The sequence below is a fragment of the Sinocyclocheilus grahami genome, unplaced genomic scaffold (assembly GCF_001515645.1).
Source record: "Sinocyclocheilus grahami isolate Dianchi unplaced genomic scaffold, SAMN03320097.WGS_v1.1 scaffold271.1, whole genome shotgun sequence".
Classification (NCBI taxonomy): domain Eukaryota; kingdom Metazoa; phylum Chordata; class Actinopteri; order Cypriniformes; family Cyprinidae; genus Sinocyclocheilus; species Sinocyclocheilus grahami.
In genome coordinates this window covers 1,021,108-1,046,050 of record NW_015505450.1, presented here as the reverse complement: position 1 = coordinate 1,046,050, position 24,943 = coordinate 1,021,108, and the positions used below count along the sequence as shown (strand labels likewise).

Here is a 24,943-nt window from a genome sequence, read left to right as displayed (position 1 = left end):
ATGCATAAATGTAAATGTAGACTGTGGCGCTAGCAACTGCAAGGTTGTGGGTTCGATTCCCATGGGAATGCATGGACTCATAAAATGTATACCTTGAATACAATGCAATACATTTTTTTTTTTTTGATAAAACTGTCTGCTAAATGCATAAATATAAATGTAGATCATGCTGCTAGCAACAGCAGGGTCATGGGTTCGAATCCCAAGGAACGCATGAACTGATAAAATGCATACCTTGAATGGAACGTAAGTCACTTTGAATAAAAGCATATGCCAAATGCATAAATGCAAATGTAGATCATGGCGCTAGCAACTGCAAGGTCATGGGTTTGATTTCAATGGAATGCATGAACTGAAAAAATGCATACCTTGAATGCAATGCAACTCTTTTTTTGGATAAAACTGTCTGGCAAATGCATAAATGTAATTAATAATAAAAAAAATCATTACAGTTTTACAGCATTCACAATGGAAATGAATGGGGAAAAACCATAAACATTAAAATACTCACTGTTTCAATAGTACAGCCACAATATGCTAACAATATGGATTATTTTAGTGTGAAAAAAAAAAATCACTCCACCTTTTCTGAGTAAAGTTACATTTTCTTACAACTTCTTTGCCAAGACAATTACAGCTCAAATAATGCACAATTTTAACTTCGATTTTTGAATTGTGTTGGTAAGCAACATTATGCCACCAATTCAGTCAGTTAATTCTTGTATTGAACCCAAAATATTCATTTAACCAAACTGACAGCGCTTCAGATGCTTGTAGGGGGGAACGTCTCAAGTATAGTCTGAATTTAACTAGTGTGCATTATTGGATTATCAGTGGACTGACATACAAGGCAATATTACAAGCCAATTTAATGCAACGCATTAATGCAAACGCAGCAGGTTAAGTAAAAGACTATAATAAGCCACCAAGGTAAAAACACCTTGATAAACTGCCTCCAGCTTTTGGATTCAAGGCTTTTATTCAAAGTGCTTTAATCCCAAAGCCATTTCATTTTTTTTTTCCCCCAGACCCCTCATTCAAACTAAACCCGTTTTTACTTAATAGGTTAGCTGGAGGATGACCGACAGGCAGGCCGTTCTCTCATACGACTCTTTCTTCAGTATTGCACCTTCGCTGAAGTGACACAGGCGGAGTCTTGGAAAAAAGAAGGATTGTTTCCAGTTGCTGATTTTCCTGATCTGAATTACAGAGTTACAATTCAACATTGCCATACCTGATCTCACTTTGCAATGTAACCCACTTAAAAATGGTGAAGGAATTCGACTTAATTGGGGGAGGCGGGTGTGTGTGCTGTGAAGTAGGGTGTGTTTGATTTTGCATGAGCGTGACAGTATGTGTGCTAGTTCCTTGAACCCAGGTTCACAAGAAAAGCACAAAAAAAAAGGGGGAACCAGGAATAAACAATCACAGACGCACCAGGAAATCCATTCACATTGCAATGGAACAGCGCTTCCGTGGAGATTCATCCAGATCTGACAGATCATGACCTATAGGAGCAGAAGAAACAGCCATTTGTTCTGTTAAGTTTCGTAGATGTACACTCTTAAAAATAAAGACTCTTTGACGGCCACGCATGACGGAAGAGTCTTGACAGAACAGTCTTTAACAACCGTGGAACCTTTCCATTACACAAAAGGTGCTTTATAGTGGAAAAACTAAATTTAGATTCTTAAAATGTTTACTAAAAAAACAAAAACGTTTTTTTTAAGACCTGATCACTGAAAGATTCCTTAAGACTTTTCAATTGAATTGCTGTGAAAACTCCTTTTGGCAACTTTATTTTTAAGAGTGTAAATGAATATATGCCACACATTATGTAACTATTTATTTATTAAAACACTCAAAAAGCGATTTGTACTTACTGGGAGATTTTGCAGTTTGTCGTCTTGACAAAGCGGCCCGTGTAGTGGATATTGCACCTGACTATATTATTTGTGTAGTCCGATTCATGCACCAAGTACTTTGGGTTAACCTGGAGCTGGAATTTAAAGAATATTTTTTGACCGTCAGTGCTGTGAAAAAGTAAGTGCACCCCATAAACGTGTGTATATATGTGGTCACATGGTTGAAGGTGATATACAGTTTTACCAAACAACATCAACAATTTGGCTTTTAAATATTTTCTTCAAAAAATTCTCCCATCATCTGTGGAAAAAGTAAGTACACCCCTACATTTAATTGCCGTCTCTTACATCATTTTTGCCAATCGTTCCACTTTCTGCAGGGAAGATCAGACTGCTTGCGATTCACAAATCCTCTGTTTTGAAAGCATTTCAACAGTTCGCCTCAGAGAAGAAGGTAACGCCGACCACTTTTAACATCATTGTACTTCAGCTATTGTGTTGTTGCTTTGCTAAAGGTCAGAAAGTGAGCGGCTGGTATCTGCCTGAAGAGGCATGTCTGTATCTGTCTTATTTATGAGCACAGGCTGCATACCGATCTCAAACAGAAGAGTCGGACGACATGCGTGACATCAAACGACTCCTCGTGCCAAACCTTCAGAGAGACGTGTCGTATTCTGTTTGCGTGTGTAAGACTCAAGATATTCTCTGAGAAGACTTTCTTTGAAGGTTATGAAAGATGTGCTCGTGTGAAACCGAAGACGGAGTGTAAATGTTTTGGCCTTCTTTGAGAACGTTACCTTGAGTATATAGTTTCCCGGCTGAACATCAGTGATGTCAATCCATTGGCAATCAATATCTGCATTGTATGTGTCATAGCAACCTGGACTGAGACCCTGGAATATTAAAGCGAATTAAAACAGTAGTTGTTAGTAAAAGACAATGACTAATGGAAAAGTACTGAAAAATATAAAAAACTAGCGTTTGAAGAGAATTGGTCGCAGAAGTGCACCTGGGTGTGTGAAGTGCAGGCGTATCGTTTGAGATGGCCGAAGTCGCAGGTCGTGTCCTCCAGACAGAAGCTGGCCTTGTGTCCCTCCGCCACCTTCCGGCCGCTGCTGACCTCTAACAGATCGTAGTGACTGAACTCATCCATACTGTGGTAATGTCTGATCAGAGAGAGAGAGAGAGAGAGAAGAGACAACACTGAAATCTGGGTCTGGAGTTCAAAAGAACAAAGGCTATACCATTTAGTGTGGTTTTAGTATCATTAACATCATTTTATAGTTTATTTTAAATTGGTTTGATTTTTATATCTTCTGTTTTCATTTTATTACTTTTTACTTTATATGTCTATAGAGTTTTATTCAGTTTAGTTTTAGTTCTACTTGACAACTAGCTGAAATAAAATAAGTTAAAATTGTTTACATTTTATTCTATTTCAATGGTCAGAGTCAAGTTTATTTTTATTTCAAGTAACTTTTTTTTTTTTTTTTACGGTTTTAGTGTCAGTTCGCACCATTGTACTGTCAGATGACAAAGGTTCTTTGATATATATATATATATATATATATATATATACACACACCGTGGTACTGACAATCATTTGTCACAGTGCATGGAACTACAAGTTACTTACAAGAATACCATGGTAGTAAAATAAAAATATAATATAAAAAATATAATATATAAACAAATAAATTATTTAAAAAATTAAAATAAAAAAAATAAAACTACATATATATATTAAATTAAAAAACGGTTTCACAGACAAGGCTTAAGCCTAGTCCCAGACTAAAATAAAGAGCTGTTTTAACTGAAATAAACTTGCACTGACTGATCTTAAAAATATATCAGTGCCTTTGTTTTGTCTCAAGGCACACACCAGTAAAGATATTTGCTAAGGCACGTTTATATCAAATTACTTAAATATCCTAATTGAACTATTGCCTAATCCTGGTTTAGTCTAAGCCATGTCTGTGAAACCAAGCCTAAATCTTGCTAACATTTTGTAAGAGCGTTTTACTTCCTTCTGACACATCCATCTATTAAAATAAATAAATACACAAATTATTTTAACCCAACTCTTCTTTTCCTTAAAATAAGCATTACATTTGGTTACAGTGAAGCACTTACTGTAAAATAATCTATAAACGTTATAATCTCAATGTAAAAAAAAAAAAACGTACTGTTTCAATAATATAGACATAAGATGTAAACAATATTTGTGTTAATTTTAGTGTGGAAAAAAAATAAGCACATAACTTTTTCTGTATATTTTCAAAACTTTAGGCACCATTCATTATTACTGTTATTTTTTTATTTCCCTCTAGTACAGCCACCAATAAATAAATAAAGATTAATAAACATTCAAATAATAATTTCAAGCAATGCTCTTTCTTTCTGGTCAAGTGTTTGAAATGCAGGAGTCTGACTCTGCATGTCATGGCGCGGCTTCTTACCGTTTCTTACGTGTTTCTTAAAAGTGTTTTCTTGGAAAGCTGTGGTAATACCTGAAGGGCTACGGCAGAGAAAACAGGTACTTTCCTCTGACAGAGTTTCCACAGGGATACTATATTTCCCTTAATATGCCAAGGATATTAAATCTTATTTGATGAGGGGATGACAGACATTTCAGGGGCCTGTAGCCAAATCCCTGAACAAACTACATTTGAATGACAGATCACACATACACACACACACAGACACAGTCACACACACACACATACACACACACACACAGACACAGTCACACACACACACACACACACACACACACACACACACAGAGACGCACACGAGTGCCCAAATTGGGCCAGCTAATCATATAAGGCAACTCTCTTCTACATGTGCAACTGACTTATGCTGTAGGATCCCAAATACATATGGGTTAAATATAGAGCAGGAGTTAAACAATCACAAACTGTGAAGAAACCACCTGCTGTCATCTCACTAACAGTAAGTAAATAATAAAACATAAATACATAGAGATTACTGCTACCACAGTTAATTAATAATTAACTACCAAATCCACCACAGCATCAAACATGTGTTTTTACCAGAGTTAAGTATTACAACCAATCACAAATATTTTATATATTTCATAATTAAATAAATAAATTTTTTTGACCCAACCCTCCATTTATATATATTTCTGCAACTAACTACTACTTTTCTATTTACTGTACAATGTAGTTTTGTAGTAGCTGAGCATTACAATATATAAATAAACTACAAACAGTCATTTTTTGGTAATACTTTAGTTATTTTATATATATATATATATATATATATATATGTATGTGTGTGTGTTTAAAGTTCTAGTTTAGTTTATTTTTGATATATATATATATATATATATATATGTATGTGTGTGTGTTTAAAGTTCTAGTTTAGTTTAATTTTGTTGTTTTTTGTCATTTTTATTAGTTTCTGTTTTTTATACGTTTATATAGTTTTTTTATTTTATTTTAATTTCAGTTTTAGTTTTACTTATAATTGGCAAATAACTGAAATAATGAAAACAGCAGTAAATAAAATATTTAAAATGATAAATAAATATAAAAAAAAAGGAAAATGTCTATGTAATGTAAAATGTTTTATTATAAATAACTGGTTATTTAAAACAAATAATTGTGATTAAAATATGATTGGAAATGTTTAATCACTACAATACTTTTCAGAACTGAGTGGCCTTTTTGATCGACAGTTTTTAGTAGATTTGGGGGGGATCAGAAAATGACACAAGCCGGGTTCTGGTTACATATAAGTATATATTTTCTTCTGGTCCATCATGAAAGCCTCGAGGAACCAAGGCTGAGTGCTTACATCAGAGATGAAGAGTCAAAGTCCGTCTCTAAGGAATCTGACTGACATTGACGGCGTGTTTAGTGTATGTCTGCACTTCACCTTGCTGCTGTCTGTGTGCATGCAGAGAGAAATCAAAGCAGTCAGAGCACTGGAAAGCAGTTTCGCCGGCTAGGGCAGTTCTCATTTCAGCTATTAGTAACGAGGCGCCAAGGACACTTTCGATCTCTACAAAAATATCCAACATGTCACAACGGAGATGTGCGAGCAATTATCGATTAGCTTCTGCTCATTGACAAACATCTCCCTGCAGCTCTTCTTCTTCAAAGAGAGTCAGGTGCTTGTTCGCATGGCGTCAGAAAGAGGTCATCACACCGCTCCGCTGTCTAATTGCATTAGAAAAGAGTTGAAGTGCTGAATACTTCATGTACTGACATTTTCAGGTTACATTAATAATCTGTTTATGAGCAAATGCTCACCAGCGGTAGATACTGACACTCCGTCCGAATCTCGACTAAACTACAGTCAGCGCTCGCATTGATTTTGAGCCAAAAGTGAAGCAGGGATGAATATTGGTGCTAATGCTGTTGTACAACAGAAGTCAGGTTTAGCAAAACAAAATACAACCGAATGCATCTCATTTGAACACAGGGTGCCTTTCATTGCATCAGTCAAAAACAATAGACCAGCTAAACGTCCATCTACATTACTGATTGATCTTATTTATAGCAGAATTAAACTGTAATTTTTAATAGGACTGTCAACCAATTAAATTTTTTTAATTAAATCATGATAAATTAAATTGAATCTCAATTAATGACATGCATCAATATTTGCACAAATTTAGTTTTAATAAATATAATAACATTTAATAAATATCAAGACAATTTGAACAGAAGTGTTTCTTGAGCACAATTTCTGAAGATCATGTGACACTGAAGACTGGAGTAATGATGCTGAAAATACAGCTTTGATCACAGAAATAAACTACATTTTAGCAGATATTCACATAGAAAGCAGCTGTTTAAAATTGTAAAAATATTCCACAATTTTACTATTTTTTCTTTAATCAAATAAATGCAGCCTTGGTGAGCAGATTTCTTTCAAAAACATTAAACAATCTTAAAAATATAATCGAAGCCATACTATATGGAAGTCTGTATATAGTCTATAGTCTCTCTCTCCCTCTCTTTTTATTTAGTCAGTAAGATTTATACATATAATGCTCATTTTATTTATTTAATTAATTAGACTAAATCATCATGTTTAATTGACAGCCCAAATTTGTAATTAATCATTCATTTTAATTTATTTTCTGAGGTGGATCATGTCAAGTTTGGGGACCCGAGCTTTGACTAGGACTCTCTCATTATTAGGAACATTAACATTGGCAGCGACAGTGCGACCCTAAATTACTCATTTTCAATGACATGAGTGACAGCCGTCATTGATGATGTTTAACACGATGCAAAAGAACAATTCTCGCGAACTCTCCGTCTCGCTTGCGATGCAGACGTGACATAATGAACAGTCACAGGCGAACAAACACAGACCTGACAAGTACTGACAGACATTAATTTCCACTTGTCACGAGGCCAAGCTTGATTGCACATGGAAATGTTCTGGAAATCCCCTCGGAGGATAACAGCCCTTTGCCAGGTGAAACCAAATACAGAAATCAATGCCAAAATTCATTTAGATTCTGATATAAGATAAGGAATATCAACTCATTGAATATTTCCACACTCTGGCACTATTATAATTCCATTATTCTGGGACTTTAAATCATATCAGGGGCAGGATTTGTATTGATTTGTAGCTACAGGCTTGTAAAAAGACACGTTTGTGTATAATCCTGATCTGCAGCTGCAGCAGTGGAGCTTTAATGGTGAATAAACACAGTTAGCGTTATGGTTATAGTTGGGAGTACTGGTATTTGTGATCTTTTTGGTGAGTATTTATGATCTATTGTTAGGTCTCCACATATACAGAAGTAAAAGAGACTCACTGGTGACAGCTGTGCCACTCCCAGGTGTGACGAGGTCGGTTGGGCAAGAAATCAGCCGTCCCTTGGTTCTTCACTCTCTGAGGGAAGCGCAGAAGAACCCTGACACTGTAGTCTGTGGTTTCGGCACTATAGGCAGAGCTGAGGAGGGGAAAACATTAATGAGGGACGGCAGCACTGAGTAATGAAACATGTTGTATATATGAGATGAGCTCATAACAGCAGGCTGCGGCACCACCTATATTTCTGCATCAAACATCATCTAACACCCTTCTCATTGGTTGTTTGAAGTATTATTGGATGGTGTGGTGTAAACAGTTGTATACGAGTGTGGGAGGTTTATTGTGTGAATACTGCCTGGCCAGCTTTGTTTTGCCATTTCATAAACAGAAGCATTGAGGATTCTCACCTGGCCAAGCACTTCTCCTCTGCAGCACAGCGTAAGGAGTACATATGGGCTCTTTGAACGTATGTGGAGGCTTGGACATAATTCGGGTCAGGAACCAGGTCAGGCAAACCTAAAATCAGGAGACATCATCAGGGTTACGGAGTAGAGCCAGATGCTGAAGCACATAACCTGAAATTACACTGAAGGGGAAAAAAACTTCTTAACTGGTCATAGTAGGTCATAGCTGGTCTAGGCCGGTTTCAAACCTGGCCAAGCTGATTTTCAGCTGGTCTCCGGTATGAAAAGTGCCCCAAAACCCACCTGATAAATGCCTAAATCACTCGAAAACCACCAAAGTGACTAGTCTGTCCACCTGCAAAGCATCCAAAACTCTAAAATCACCAAAGTGACTAGTCTGTCCACCTGCAAAGCATCCACAACTCTAAAACCACCAAACTGACTAATCTGTCCACCTGCAAAGCATCCACAACTCTAAAACCACCAAACTGACTAGTCTGTCCACCTGCAAAGCATCCAAAACTCTAAAATCACCAAAGTGACTAGTCTGTCCACCTGCAAAGCATCCACAACTCTAAAACCACCAAACTGACTAGTCTGTCCACCTGCAAAGCATCCAAAACTCTAAAACCACCAAACTGACTAGTCTGTCCACCTGCAAAGCATCCAAAACTCTAAAACCACCAAACTGACTAGTCTGTCCACCTGCAAAGCATCCAAAACTCTAAAACCACCAAACTGACTAGTCTGTCCACCTGCAAAGCATCCAAAACTCTAAAACCACCAAACTGACTAGTCTGTCCACCCAAAAAGTGTCCAAAACTCTAAAGCCACCAAACTGACTAGTCTGTCCACCCAAAAAGTGTCCAAAACTCTAAAGCCACCAAACTGACTAGTCTGTCCACCCAAAAAGTGTCCAAAACTCTAAAGCCACCAAACTGACTAGTCTGTCCACCCAAAAAGTGTCCAAAACTCTAAAGCCACCAAACTGACTAGTCTGTCCACCTGCAAAGCATCCAAAACTCTAAAACCACCATACTGACTAGTCTGTCCACCCAAAAAGTGTCCAAAACTCTAAAGCCACCAAACTGACTGGTCTGATGAACTGAAAAGTGTCCAAAACCAATCTAAAACCAAAAAACCGACTGGTCTGTCCACCTACAAAATTTCCAAAACCACTTTAAAACCACCAAACTGACTGTTCTGATGAACTGAAAAGTGTCCAAAATCAGTCTAAAACCACCAGACTGACTAGTCTGTCCACCCAAAAAGTGTCCAAAACTCTAAAATCACCAAACTGACTGATCAGCTGAAAAGTGTCCAAAACCAGTCTAAAAATGTGACGTGACATGTGGCCAAGTATGGTGACCCATACTTGGAATTAGTGCTCTGCATTTAACCCATCCAAAGTGCACACACACAGCAGTGAACACACACACAGTGAACACACACCCGGAGCAGTGGGCAGCCATTTATGCTGCGGTGCCCGGGGAGCAGTTTGGGGTTCGGTGCCTTGCTCAAGGGCACCTCAGTCGTGGTATTGAAGGTGGGAGAGAGTGCTGTACATTCACTCCCCCCCCATCTACAATCCCCGCTGGTATGAGACTCGAACCCACAACCTTTGGGTTATGAGTCCGACTCTCCAAGACCACCAAACTGACTTTTCTGTCCATCTGCAAAGTGTCCTAAACTCTAAAACCATCAAACCGACTGGTCTAACGACCTGGAAATTGTCCAAAACCACTTTAAAACCACCAAACCGACTGGTCTGATGAACTGAAAAGTGTCCCAAACCCCGACTAGTCCACATGAAATGAGTCCAAAACTCTAAATCCGCCAAACTGACATGTTTGACATCCTAAAGTGTCCAAATCCCATTAAAAGAAGCAAATAGCCTTGTCTGGCCACCTGAAAAAATATCCAAAACCACTCTAAAACCACGAAACTGACCAGTCTGATCATGTCGAACATGTCCAAAACTACTCTAAAATCACCAAACAGACCTTTCGTCTGACCACCAAATGTCCAAATCCCTTTAACACAAGCAAACAGACCAGCTTGGTCACCTGAGAAGTGCAGCAAACAGACCCTCTTTGGAGATGAACTTTGAGCAGGAAACCAAACTAGGCTGTTTTTTTTTTGCAGGATAATAACAATGTCAGGTCTCATAACACTGTCCTGGGGACAAATGTGCTTCTTTAATATCCTGAGCTGTTCTGATGTTACATACTTTTACATGTAAAAGAAAGTTAAATATTTGAAAAATGGCTTCATCCAAATGAGCATACCTTTGAAAAAATACACAAGAGATATGAAGAGGTTTTTGATGAGGTAATGCTGAAGCCTCACAGTATAATGCATCAAATGCTGTTTCTCATCTGGTTTCAAGTTCACAAAAATAAGAAAAAAAAGAACAAAGTGTTGCACATAGAGAGGGAGAGAGAGAAAGAGTACAAAAGATGAGGGAGAGGTGACAGTGAAACAAAAATGAGATCACTTCCCTGCTGTATCCAAATCGGGCCTGTGACCAAGTCTGTTAAAAAAACAGAAAAATAAATCAAAAGAAAAGCAGAGCTATAACTGTGACAACTAATGTTCATACAGCTCTGTACAAGGCCAGTGCAGCGACTACTTATCGCCTTTATTCACAATTAAAATGCAAGCTGATTGTGCTCACTTTATGTCCAAATAATTGTATGCATATAATAACAGTGCAGTCTAAGTCCGTAGGTGGACATTAACATTTCTTCAAAGGCAAGGCCAGAGCATATTTGCTTTCCTGCTTTTCATGTCATGGCTTTCAGAGAAAATAACCCTGTTGAGAAGATCAGCATTGATGGACTACAGCGTATGATACTGGAGTCCTACTAGGCCTCTTAATGACCCTAACCAGCAAAACTTTGATGGTCATCCAGCAACATTAGACCAGCATCAAACCAGGGATAACAAACATAAACCGGCTTGGCCTAGCATGAAAATTTGGGTGTTTCCAACAGGGAGGTTTTTTCAAAGCAACAATGTGGAGAGCAGATCTAATCTCACTTCTTCTGCAGGCATGTTTAGAGTTGGGAGCAACTTTCACTCTATAAAACATGATGGCCTTGGTCAGTCTCCTTATTTCAGACTCGTTAGCGCAGCCCCTCTACTCCAGTGAATGCTTTGCCATCCCCATCTCTGTGTACACATCCGATTCGCCAGCTTGGTCCAAAACAGACTTTAAGGCCTCAGGAAACTTCCTTGGTCAGCTTTTGTAAACAGTGTAAAGAGAGTGTGAAAGACTGTGGTCTATCCAGCAAAAGTTTCTTCACATAGTCGGCACTTTCCTCCACAAAGCTATGTTCTCTGGATGCCTGCACTACACCAATATTCATTATAAACAGCTGTAGAGAATCATACGTTACATTTCAATTTGACTTCATGTACATTAATGTAGAAGGGATAAGGACACTTTAGCTGAAATTAAGCTTAAATTTAGGTTTTGTTGAAGTTAACATAAGACCCATTTCAAAAACAAAAATATTCAAATGCTGGCTGATGACAGCATACTGTTTTCAGGCAGATGTATCAAAATATTAACTAGGCTTCTAAGTAAAATAAATGAATGTCCACTGATCAGATGCAGGCCAGATCTCAACAGAGGTTTTAATGCTCATGTTAATGTATCCCATCTAATGTTATTTCAATTTCTAAGACTCCAATTCACAGATAATATATGTTTCTGCAGGTTGGAGCTCTGATTTCAAATATTTGTTAGTGATTGCATCACTGGGTAATGAGTAATGTAATTTTTTTTTTCCACATGTGTACCTTCCAGTGGATTAAGTTTACACCCATTTCCCTTATGACCAGATTTTGTAAACTAGGGTGATTAGTCGTGCATGCAGTGACTCAAGCAAGAGACAAAGACCATTTCACATTACAAAATGAGCCTTGGCAGTGGCCAGAAACTCAGTCCCAAAGGCCTTACACACACACACCCACCTCCTCACACACATTCACATATATGCACAGGCGCACTTTTCTTTAGGGGCTAGCAAAATATTTTCTGTTTCCTGAGGCAAAGGACCCCATGTGTGCTGGGTACTTTCCATCTCCCCACTCCTTATGTAGTAACACCCCACAATCCCCCACACAATGCTCACGCTCACCACCCACCCCACCACAACCAAGCCACTTGAGCCCCTTACCCCACCCTCTAAAGCAAATACTGGAATCATTCACCCGTAGCCCTTGCGGTGCAGTCATCACCAAAACCAAATCTTCAAACAATGAGCACTCTTTGTGCAGAGTGAGTATCCATAGACACTACGCACACACACCAACTACCACAAACTCTTACACCCACACACACATCCCACAACACCTGGTTCCAATAACCCAGGCTCTGAGATGAAGATGAACTTGGAACTTCTTTGATTGTAAATTGAAACACAATGGCAGTGGGGGATGGGAATGAAAGATGCTCAGACATTAAGAGAGAGTAATTTTTACTGACTGCTTATGAGGAAACAAACAGAAACATTTGCCCAAAAGTAATGTCCACTGCCAGTTGCGTAAGCAAACAGCTTTACAATTAATTGTGTGCAGTCTGAGTCCCTCAGGTTATATGTTTGTCAGATCCAAAGGGCTCGCGGCTGCCAGGAAACACAAAGAGATGGCAGAAGAACTACATTTTTTAGATGTCTCTCTGTTTTTCTCACTTCCTTTTCTTGAGAGAGAGCGAGAATCTGAAAGGAGCTCCACACGTGCATCCATTTCCCCAAATCTCCAGCCATGCAAGAGCTTAAGTACCTACTTTAGTTCCTCTGTGATTAACTTTACTTAGCATAGCAGCCTAGTAAATGAGCTGCAGACTTGCTCGACACATGTAGCATTCACTGCAATATCAAAAGAGACAACCTGCAAAGCACACTTTCTGGACTGTTGGTCTATGACCCATTAAGCAAACAACTGAGTATTACATTAGTGTGGGATACACAATGAGATTCTTTACTGTGTTTCACAAGTATATGTGATGTGGATTAACATCATACCTCTTTGCTGAGGACGATAAACGCTCCCTACATTCGTGTTGGGGCTCTCTGCATTGTTAGAGCTGAGAGGGTTGCGCGGAGGTGGTTGTATAAACGGAGGCTGTGGCTGGGGCCTTCCAAAGGGTGGAAACTGTTCATACTGGGGGCTTTGCACCACAGGCTGGAATGATGAGCCCGTGTTGCTCAAGGCACCATTAGAGACAGGTACTGCAGCATTACTGCCATCTCGAGAGTACTCGTTGTACAGGCTGTGCGTGTATCTGCGGTCCAATCCATCAGAGAACGACGGCTGCGCAGGTTGGGCAGGAACAGCTTGGTATGTTTGACCATAAGAGGAATAGTAACGATATCTCTCATCAGTTGCAGGACCCCCTCCGTTATAGCTACCTCCTCCAAAATTTCCGGTGGAGTACCCACCTCCTCCATATCCTCCTCCGGCATTGCCACCACCAGTGCCAGTGGAGTACCCCGTTCCACGGAAGGGAGGTTCGTATGACCTGTCCGAAACTGAGTCATAAGGAGCGGAATACGGAGGCTGTTGAGGAAACGGATACTGTGGATAAGAAGAAGAGGATGACGAGGAGGAGGACGAGCTAGAGGATGCTCTAAAACGAGTGCCAGTAGATGACTGGAAGCGACTTGTTTCACCTGTCCCAGCTGCACCCTGACGCCAGTTGTCCGGAACCTGGCCAAAACCAAAAGGGTGTCTGGCTTGGCCTCTTACAGTCTCGGAGCTTCCTCTTGAGGGTGCTTGTCTCCGTACATTCCCACCTTGTGACCTACGGTTGGGAGTGTCCGCTAGAAGCACTCTGTGGTTCCTGTCACGCTCCTGAACCCGAGCCGGGACGTATTCGGCCCCACTGTTGAGAAGACTGAACATACGTCCATTGTTCTCCCATTGAATCATCTGTCTCCATGGGTTTGAGCTGTCAGTCTGAGATTGATGCTGAGATTGGGACTGACCCCCTACGCTTCCAAGCAACACCCAGACCCACCATGTCATGAAAACCACAGGCAGCATATTGACAAGACTTGCATGGAACTTCCTAACAACTACAGAAAAGAGTGGACAGGCAAACTCCAAATTGTATCTTTTGATCCAACAGGTTAAAGATGGAAAGGCATGGAGGACTTACAGTGTCCATGTGCAAATCAAACTACATGCAGTAATGAAACGTTGTCCTTGGTTCAGTATGTGGTGCAGGCATAGCTGTGAGGAAGGCAGATGACTTCTGAGGCCCCAGGGCAGGCTGCAGTATGAAAAACCTCCCTCGTCCTTACTGCCCGAATGTTGAGTTGTTGTCAGTGGACTGAGCATTGCTCTCAGGCTCTCTCTGGAGACGACTGCCTGTTGCTCTCCTCTGCACGTCACTATTTGCTTCTCGGACTGCTTACAATGGTCTGTGAAAAAAGAAAAAAAAAATTAATCTCCCCCTCCCTCTCTCTCTCTCTCTCGTTTCCCTCTCCCCTTTCTCACTCAATCTAACATGCTCTTTTTTTGAGATCCCACATGGCCCTAGTGCTAGAGCTGTTTCCTAAACTACAGCAAAGCCAGGTCTGTGCACAGGCTTCCAGAGTCAACATCACCATCTGTGAAGGCACTTGAATATCTAGCGTGCCTGCGCTGACTTCCTTTGATCCTTCTGAACAAGCAGGGATGTCTGGTGCCTGGCCTACGTTCATCCACCCAGGTGCTATAGGAGAGCTGTGCCTTTGCCTCATGTCTCATGTAATACAGCAGGAAGTTTAAAAATCCAAGTTATGTACATGATAGGAGGCCAAAAATGTCAGCAGAATTTGGAACAAGCATTTCCATTTAAAAACACTTTCCAGTAAACAAAGACAGATGAAAGCAGGCACATAATCATCACTTGCACTACAAAAACTAACATAATTCTACAAGCCTTATTTAAATATGCAGAGGGAGCCCAGACTCAGTAAACATGGGTATATGGAACAGATATTAGCATAATGTAAAGAAACTATAAAGATTGGAAACTAATCCTGAGTGCATGGCACAGTATTAAAATGTAGCCCCATTTTTAAACATTTGCACCAGAAGTAGCTGAACTCACAATCCAAAATCATATTACTACTTCTGTAGTCTATTATGACTACCACTGTTACAATATTGCAGATACATATCTGACAAATTTTTTTTTTTAAAACTACATTGGGCTCATATCTTTAGAGGGGACCAAACTGAGGCAATAAATCATGTACAATCTGAAGCTTGTTAAAACAGTTTGTTAAGGCTGCTGATCTCAAGAAATAGTCCATCAGCTCACAGGATTGAGGTTCTTGCTTTCTTTGACTAGATGGGTTAACAACTAAGAGCTGAATATCGTTCTGACTATTAATGGCCAGCAGCGGCCTGAGCGTTTTAATGTTTTCCTACCTGCCTGTCAACGTATATATTAGCATACCTCTGCGCATCGTGTTCGCGCAGACAGGATACGTCATCAGCTCGTTCACACACGCTGTGCAGACAGCGAGGATGGCAGGCAAGCATCAACAACCCGATCTTCCTTCCTGGTATTGTAGTACTTTTAAAGATTTCTCCCAGGTGAATGACACATGATGTAGCCCAGCGGTTAATCCAGTCCTCGCGCCAGCTCGTTAGTAGTGAGCTACATGCATGAACTGTGTTCCGATCAATATGATCCCTACACAGTGTTAATTGCTCCCTACTCCCTGAGCGGGGGAAATCCGTTGAAGTTTACTTCACTTCGGAACATGGGCTGGACTTGGAAACCGCTGATGTAGCCTATTGTAGTAATGTTGTCTCTGTGAGCATAAATGCGTTCAGGGGGCGTGGCTTTTGGACTGCGATTGCAGGGAGGGTGGGACGTTCGCTTTCAATGCTATCAGGCTAAAGTTAGCATTTTCCAAGATCTCCTACTGCACCTTTAATTTAAGGGGATTGTTGCAAATGGGCACTGAAAGCCCATTAATCCGACACTCACTGCTCTAAACATTTAGGTTTAAAAAAATGGATGCCACAGTTTTATGCTATGATATTAATAGACAGTTTACTAAACTTTCCACCAGCATGTGCTTTGGCACTCGCAGAAGACTTGATATGACTGTGCATTTAGCTCCAAAAATCACTAGCTGTGATCTCACCTCCATCTTTGGCATCCAAGTGTCTCGAATTTGATGCAAAGATCTGAAAATACTCTGAGACTCTTAACATCCTGCCAGCTGCCTCTTATCACCCGTCTCCGCAGGCAAGAGCCTCTAGGTGATAAAGATGAAACCCATTCACTTTCTCAGCTGTACTTACTGTTGAACTACTGAATTATATACTGATACACTGCATAGTATACAAGTTCACTCTTTAACCTTAAAAGATTCATCTAAGTAGTCCATTTCACTTCTAATGTGGAATATGTAAAATATAGTCTATAAGACCAATGGCACTTTTATTTTCTGACATCATACGATAGCTTTGTGTGAGAAACTGACTGGATTTAAGTGTTTATCTACTGATAATCTTCTCCCGTAAACTTGAGAACTGCTACGATTATGGAATCAACCGATTTTCATTGAACATTTGAGATGCTCATTATCAGATTACAGTTACTTTTAAACCTTGAAGTATTGTAATCTTTAATGCATTTCACGATGTTGATAAAGAATGTAATATATTAGATTTATATTTTTACGGCAATAATCCCATTCAAATCTATAAACAAGTTAGTTTGTAAGTAATCTAAAAGTAATCCAGAAGTAGTCAGAAAGTAGTCATTACCTAAAATGAGTAATTCAATTACATTACTGACTGCAATTTTGATTGCGTAATCAGTAACAGACTACAATTTATAAGTAATCTACCCAGCACTGCTGATAATCAATTTCTTGTAAACTGGCGATCTCTTAAAAAAGACAACTTAAAGGCTTGTTCACACCGGGACGAATATCGCGCGTGATTATCGCCGACGTTTAACGCCTCGTGACTTTTTATTTAAAAACCGTAACGTGCAAAATGCGAGGCGTAAAACCATAATTTTTTTTAAAAAACGCCTCGGCCTCGTTTTTTTGGTTTGACGAGGCATTTTTTAAAAAAAAATTACGGTTTTACGCCTCGCATTTTGCACGTCGGTGTGCACACTCACATTGATGCCCTTTGTTTAGTCACGAGGCATTAAACGTCGGCGATAATCGCGCACGATATTCGTCCCGGTGTTATAAACTGGCCGACCAATGAGATTGGCTCTTTTGTTCACGTGCCTGGAGCTGCTGAAGTTACAGTAAAACAAGACTTGGTGGTGCTCAAGCACAAAACAGTCTTGCCGAGCACACATTGATTCCTAACGACGAAGAGGAAGTAAGTAGACCAAGAAGATGCATTGGTGTCTGAACACAATGGGCTTTATGACAAACGTGACAGCGACTACAAAAATCTCGATAAGAGGGAGTTGTTATGGAGAGCAATTGCAGATCAAATAGGATTCGATGTGTACCGGGGTATTTCTGTTTTTCATTAAGCACCATCTAATGTCAGGGAGTGAATTTGCACGTTCACTCGGCTCATCGCCTGCGAAAATCGCTTGGGTATGAACACAAAAGACGCGTCGAAAAACGTCGGCGATAAGCGCGCGTGATAATCGTCCTGGTGTGTACGAGGCTTAAGACTTAAAAGATCATAAACATGCATAATAATCTTTCAACAGTTGAGAATACAGGAAACGAATGGAACAAATCACTCCGTACCATCTTGATAATTGCACTAAAAATTATGATTATTCATGCAGTGATTCCAACTTAATCCCAAGTAGGTCTATGATATCTGGTTTAAATAAATAAATAAAAAAAAGTTAGTATTCCCAGTTATCTCAGTTCTGCTCTTCTGGCGCAGCATCCCCTGGAAGCACCTGATTTGAAGTCTGCCATCTGTGCTCATGGGAGCTCAGTTCTAGACACCATTGCTTTGAGCTAGTTAATTTTATCACTTCATTTATTCAGAACAATTATTTTAAGGGAGACTCAGCATCCCTTGCCTCTTCTGACGGACTGCCGCTGCTGTCGAGCTGTAAGCACTCGAAAGAAAAACAAGATCAGAGAGCTAAAAGCGCATTAGTCTTTGGTGTGTCTTTCACTGAGCCATATCTCTTTGATTCGCTTACACTTGCAGAATATTGATATGTGCTACACACCGAATGTCTTTATTTTGTTATTGCCTGCTGTGTCCTAGACTTTTAGTGTACCATCTTGATAATTGCACTAAAAATTATGATTATTCATGCAGTGATTCCAACTTAATCCCAAGTAGGTCTATGATATCTGGTTTAAATAAATAAATTAAAAAAAGTTAGTATTCCCAGTTATCTCAGTTCTGCTCTTCTGGCGCAGGATCCCCTGGAAGCACCTGATTTGAAGTCTGTCATCTGTGCTCATGGGAGCTCAGTTCTAGACACCATTGCTTTGAGCTAGTTAATTTTATCACTTCATTTATTCAGAACAATTATTTTAAGGGAGACTCAGCATCCCTTGCCTCTTCTGACGGACTGCCGCTGCTGTCGAGCTGTAAGCACTCGAAAGAAAAACAAGATCAGAGAGCTAAAAGCGCATTAGTCTTTGGTGTGTCTTTCACTGAGCCATATCTCTTTGATTCGCTTACACTTGCAGAATATTGATATGTGCTACACACCGAATGTCTTTATTTTGTTATTGCCTGCTGTGTCCTAGACTTTTAGAGCAGATGAGTTAAAAAGCCATGTTCTCTGTAACTTTCCAAATAAGGGAAGCAGAGGATTAGATTACTGCATGACACTGGAATGAATTTTGGGACAGTGAGTTCAAATTGTTCCAAATATCAGATTTCGCCGTCCATTGTTATCAAAATCAACAGTTGTCAAGCTGTTTGCATTGGCCCCGCGTGGAGCGGGTAACGTCCAGAATGCACCAGAGAACAAGGCATGACAACATTCCTCACAGGATTATGTTTAAACTAACGAGCAAGCGTTTTGAGCTGGCTCTGGGGAAACTGAACCTACCAAAACACGCAGACGGATAACGGACCGGTTTAACGGCACATTTCTGGCAGATGCATGGCAACGTGCTTCAAAATGAAGCGTTATATTGATGTTCTTGGGATGAAAGAAGGAGAGAAAGGTGAGAGACGGCTCTGGAGATTAAACTAGCCACACTATTCCATCAATATGCATGTGGAGGATGTTTATTGTTGGATCTACACTCTTAAAAATAAAGGCTCCACAAAGGAGCGTTTGCAGCTATGCCATTTTGGGTTCCCCAAACATTTTTTTTCGTAGTGCGAAGAACATTTTAATAATCTAAAGAGCCTTTTTCCACTATGCAACTGAAAGATTCCATGGATGTTAAAGTTTCTTCATGGAACCACCGATGCTAATAAATAACCTTTATTTATAAGTGTCTGTATTACTTGACTAGCTGGTCTCAAATCAGTTGCAGGTAAAATCAGATATGAGGTTTGAGATTTGTGAAAAGAAAAAAAACAAGAGAGCGAGAGAGAGAGAATTAGGTGCAACGAAGGGGAAATGTGTAAATGTGCTTGGGAATTGTAAAATAAGTCTCATCAGTGTTCCAACAGACAATAAAAAGAGCAAGTGAAAAACTGTAAGTGAGAAACACCACAAATATCCTGCTGTTTTCAAATGTCCTGCCATCCTGTTTTCCGTTTGTCTATTGTAGGAATATCCATCAGCAATGTTCAGTTCTACATTTCCCGGGGTATGAAAACAAATCCTGGGGCAGCTTTGCACAAGGACAACCCTCAACAGATCAAGAGGGCGGTGCTTTCACAACCCAAATAGACAGAGCTTTAACCTCTGCAGTGTGATTTCATTATTCCAGACTTTCCTGTCGCCAAAACATGTTTGATTAATTGGCCAGACTTCTCTCCTCAGACCATTTTTGTCAATGCAAAGCTCATTATTTTCTGAGCATGCTGTTAAAATGCCAACAGCCTTTCATTCACTTGTGCAACCCAATACAAGTCCAAAGCAATTACCCTCAAATTTGCTCGTGTTAGTTAGCAGCTAGATCTGACAGAAGGGCTCATTTATAGCAGCTGCAAGCACCCGGTTTTTATGTTTGCTCTTAAAAAGGCAATTCTCATTCCCCTTTAAGTCATTTATTGTGTTGAGTAAAGAGGGCCAGGTGTGAAATCTGGCTCCACACAATTGAATGAGCGCTCAGAAGCCATTAGGACCGAACGCTCTCTCAGTCTCAGAACGGTTTGTAACGTACGTAACTGACATGACTCACGACTCAGTAAGTGAAATGTGACATTCACTGTTGTGAAATCATGCATCTGTGCAGCTTTTCCCTCACCTTGGTTTTGTTATATACACCTCTGCCTCGTATGATGACATTTTAGTTGCACTTAAACATTTATTATTATTTTTTTTTCTAGAATAGTCATTATTGCTTGCATAAAAAAACTAAATATCATGTTTAGTTTAGTTTTACTTTATTATAAGCTTTACCAACAAAGTTATATGTTTAGGTATTTTGGCACATCAGCATAGAATTATGATTTGTATCCAGACACTGCAGTGGAAATGTAATTTAATTATGCGAAAGAATCAGACCGACAATCAGGAATTTTCCTTGTTTATACAGTCTAAAATAGCAACAAGTGGTTCGTTTTGATGTTACTTTCCTTGCAACTTATTTTTTTAAATAATTCAAATTTTTTATATTTTTAATTAATATATAATTTGATTAATTATATATATATATATATTGTATTTTTTACTATTTTATTTACTATTTTAAATAACTATACATAAAGAAATTGTTTTTAATATGCCCCTAAAATGCTTTTGTAGACTCAGTTTGGACCCCAATACTGACTGCAGCTTAAGGCATATTCAGGATTAGTTTTGAGGATATATGTCTGTAAAATAATGATTACTTCCTGAATGTTAACATCCATTCACACAGGATAGAAGTGATGTTTGTATGTCTTCTTAGTGATTTCTACACGCCTGCATTTACACATTGCCATAATGTTACCGACCTATCAATACGATTTTTGCACTTGAAAAAAAGGCAAAAATTGGATATATGAGCGTACAAAATTCTGTCATGGCTGATTTGGTTGAGAAAATACACAAAATAACGTAACTGTATAACACAATCCCATTTGAGGGTCTACAGATTCTGAATCCTTGATGACCTGTAAAAACTTTTTCAACCTAATTACACGACTATTATTCCCTCAGGAGATTCCCTCACAGCAGCACTGTATGCTTTCATCTACAAACCCTCCTGTTTATTCTTTGTCTCTCATATATACAACATGTCAGACATGATATCTCCCAAATCGTTGTTTAGATCTGCACAGCTTAGTATTACAATGTGCCGAAATCCAAAGGCATGTGTATGAAGCCTCGCTGTCAGATTAAACCATTTAAAAAGCTCAAAGTCTGTGTGTTACCCGAGGGGGTTCACAGTCTGAGCACTTAGTCATTGAGACTTTTTAAAGATTGCATGTGTTTCAGGCAGGTGTTGAATGTGGTGGTTCATCTTGAAATTCTCTGCAGTTTGTCTGAAGGTCATGAAGGTCAGGGGATTCGGTCAACTGATGTTGTCTTCTATCAGTTGCTGAGATTCTCACTGAAAACCTCTCACAGTACTGCAGAGATTTGTGTGCTTTTATTGCACTTTTTTTAAAGGATTACTTCAGCCAGAAATGAAAATGAAAAATCATTTCACCCTGATGTCGTTCCAAACCTGTATGATGTTCTATCTTCCATGGAATACAAAGGGAGACATTTTAAACGTGCTGGTCATTTTTTTCCCCATACAAATACAATGAATGAGTAAGAAAGATTTCAAACTAATGCAAAAGCAACACTGTTTCCAGGAAATTGTTCAAAAATGCATCTTTTGTTTTCAACATAAGAATAAAAGTTTGGAACAACAAATAGGTGAGTAGTTGATATTTTTTCCCTTTAGGTGGAGGAATAAGTTGCATCAGTTTCAAATTTAAGGAAGATTAACTTCAGATGTCTGGCTCACATGCAGTCATATAATCGTAATGTATTAATTCGTCATTCATTCATCCATCAGTACAATCACTGCAGGATCTGATGTAAGCCAGAAGACAATTTTAAAGGCACTCAAAGGTTTCCTTTTGCATTAATTTCTAAAAGCATATTTAAACATACATTTTGAAAGTGTTTGTGTAACTCTTCTGGTATCTTACGTTGCCCAAAGCTAGTTTGTATTTCATGAGTGTTTTATGTTTGTGCATGTAAAAATGCCCTTCAAGCATGCATTACTATAAGCAACATTTCTCACAGATGGGTATCACACAGAGGGCCTTACTCTTATATTGACGCTTGGGCTTCAGAGCAGTTTCTACTTTGAGCTTCTTACTTTCTGAGGGGAAACTCTCACAGTAAACAGTGCAGTTGCTCGACATACACCACGCATCTGTACACATCTGAACGCTGGGCAAGTTTATAGCAAACAGACAGTACTTTGAGGTACTGAACGATTACCATATTCATGCACCATGACATGGTACATCACGCTTTACTGTGGTACTGTCATATTGCATGTCAAAAAAACTCCCACCTATAAAAAGTGTCCTGCTTTTGGGGACTTTTCTGTTGCTGAAATGTAGTCAAAAGGCTGGATTTACTGTATAAGTACTGTATATGCAACTTTCTGCCACCTAGTGTTAACTGACTTAAAAGCACATACAGTAAACCATTTTTGCAACACAAATACTTTTAATCAATTCATTTTTATGCATTGATTTTTTTTTAGGTCAACACCTACTGCATCTTCAGACCACAGCTTTCTTGAAACAGCAGCATGTTATGCGCAGACAGAAGTGTCGAGTTTGCGGTTTCAACCCTCAGAAAATAAAAGTACAGATGATAGAGAAAGAGCAGCTCAGGAGTGCTTTAAAACTGGCTGATGTCGGCATGTTAATTCTCTCTGTTATGACTCTCGTAGGAGCAGAGCATCACCTCATCTCTCTCCCTCTCTCTGTCTTTCCGTCTCTAGACAACTAACTATCAAAGTGCTGTCCTGTAGCTGATGCGCTACTTCATTAATTAAGCCCATATGTCGCTAACCCTGCTGTGCTGGGACAAATGCATCACCTACAACACAGAAATACTGCAGGCTATGTAAAGTCAACACTTTACTTCTACTGATTTAGAAAATACCCGATGGTTTCTCTAGATAATGCTCTTATTCCTCGGCTGGGGTCGTGGCACCCACAGCACTGCTCCTGACACCTCATAACACACACACACGTAACGTCCTTTATTCACTGCTGAAGTAGCCCACTCAGAATTCCACCCTCGTTCTTACACCGAGAAAATGAGAGCGAGAGAAAGGGAGGGAGAGGTATGAGGAAGGTGAAGTAAAAGAGAGATCAAGGATGAAGCACACTGGCTCCAGCGCGCTACAAACATGTCACTACGGGCTGCGTTATAAATCACTGACCGCTGTGATGTGTTTACTCAGTACACTGAGGTGCAGTTCTGTCACCCAGAGTCTCATTTAGTCCTCCAGAACCCAAAGCCGAGGCTGCCGTGGCCTGAACGCTGATCTTATCCTCCCAGCGGCTGGGCCGAGATAAAACGCACCGCGCTCAGCTCACCGACTAAACATTTGTCTCAGACTTTAACTGAATTGTTTACGGAGAGCAGGTCGGTAGTATAGTGCAGTTTTTGTAGTTTTAGCAGAAGCAGACTGCTCCCATATAAACTCACCACAGTAGATTATGGGAGATTACAACTCTACGAAGCCTTTTTAGCATCAGATTTGTGATTATTTCTCCTGAAGTTTTATTTTTGTAACCCTTATGTTCTGCTGAGATTTATTGTATGCTTGGGGTCCCAGAACCATGTGCACATGTGGCGTTTTGACAAAAAAACACAATTTTTCCCATTAATAGATTTATTTACATCGGAAGCGATCGTTGCCACTCTGGCCCCTTACTTTTTGCGCTTCTTCTATTCTGTCTGAAACTGAATTAGGACTATCATACGGCATATCTGTTCGTACTTATCAATTTCAATAATAATTCATTTCATAACTTCTGATCACCACTTCAAAGCCAGTGTGTCATGTTTACTGGTCTCTGACCTTAAGTATTCATTGGTTTCTAAGCATACATTTATAGAAATACCAACATCATAAAATTATTTCACTTTTTTATATATATATATATATATATATATATATATAAATATGAAAGCCACCACATAAGAAAAACAAATTCTTTAGTAGGTCACAATGACATAAAAAGTCATAATTTTGCGATAAAGTCATGATTATGACAAAACTCATACTAACTTGACTTAGTATGTCATAATTTTGACTTTCTATCTCATAATTAGGGTTGGGTATCGTTTAGTTTTAGTGCCAAATTGATACTTTTAAAATGGTTCCAGTGCCTGATCCGATACTTATTAAAAAAAATAAAAAATAAATCCCAAAAAAATGATGGATTGGCCATTAGCGCTATAAACACATGATATCTGTTTCATTCATACTGCACGCCAGAGGGCGCCCTCACACAGAAAATCCACACATCCAGTCACTGAAGTAGCGGAACTCATGACCCTCCAGGAAATCCCTTATATGGACAAAGGCATGCTATTATATCTGTAATTGAGTGAACAGAACATATAAACATTATGAATGATAAAACAAAGACAATAAACCCTCGACTGCGACAATATACTTTATCTGTGTTATTCAAGCCATCTGGTATTTTCATAATAATTAAGTCGATTTATAATCTATTGCTAATCGATGTATTCTTTTTAAAAGTAGCATATGGAACATATTTTCTGCCTCATTCTGTGAC

The 24,943-nt window shown here is 39.2% G+C and overlaps 1 protein-coding gene across 1 annotated transcript; it reads right to left on the bottom strand.

Annotated features, from left to right (window-relative positions):
- Positions 1–393: 393 nt before the first annotated feature.
- LOC107599768 (lysyl oxidase homolog 1-like) lies at positions 394–14,493 on the bottom strand. Its single transcript, XM_016291459.1, has 7 exons — positions 13,114–14,493; positions 8,084–8,192; positions 7,678–7,815; positions 2,875–3,031; positions 2,663–2,758; positions 1,884–1,999; positions 394–1,508 (listed from the first exon to the last, which is right to left on the bottom strand). Exons 1-7 carry the CDS (start codon positions 14,132–14,134, stop codon positions 1,502–1,504), a joined length of 1,644 nt encoding a protein of 547 aa, XP_016146945.1. The 5' UTR covers positions 14,135–14,493; the 3' UTR covers positions 394–1,501.
- Between the last annotated feature and the right edge of the window lie 10,450 nt (positions 14,494–24,943).

Bases quoted from the DNA above. Each gene is read 5' to 3' on its own strand.
- LOC107599768 (XM_016291459.1), bottom strand. From the start codon at position 14,134: ATGCTGCCTGTGGTTTTCATGACATGGTGGGTCTGGGTGTTGCTTGGA. The intron at 3,032-7,677 runs GTGAGTCTCTTT...CTCTCTGATCAG, and splicing joins GAGTGGCACAGCTGTCACCA to ACATTACCACAGTATGGATG. The intron at 2,000-2,662 runs GTAACGTTCTCA...TTTAAATTCCAG, and splicing joins CGGGAAACTATATACTCAAG to CTCCAGGTTAACCCAAAGTA.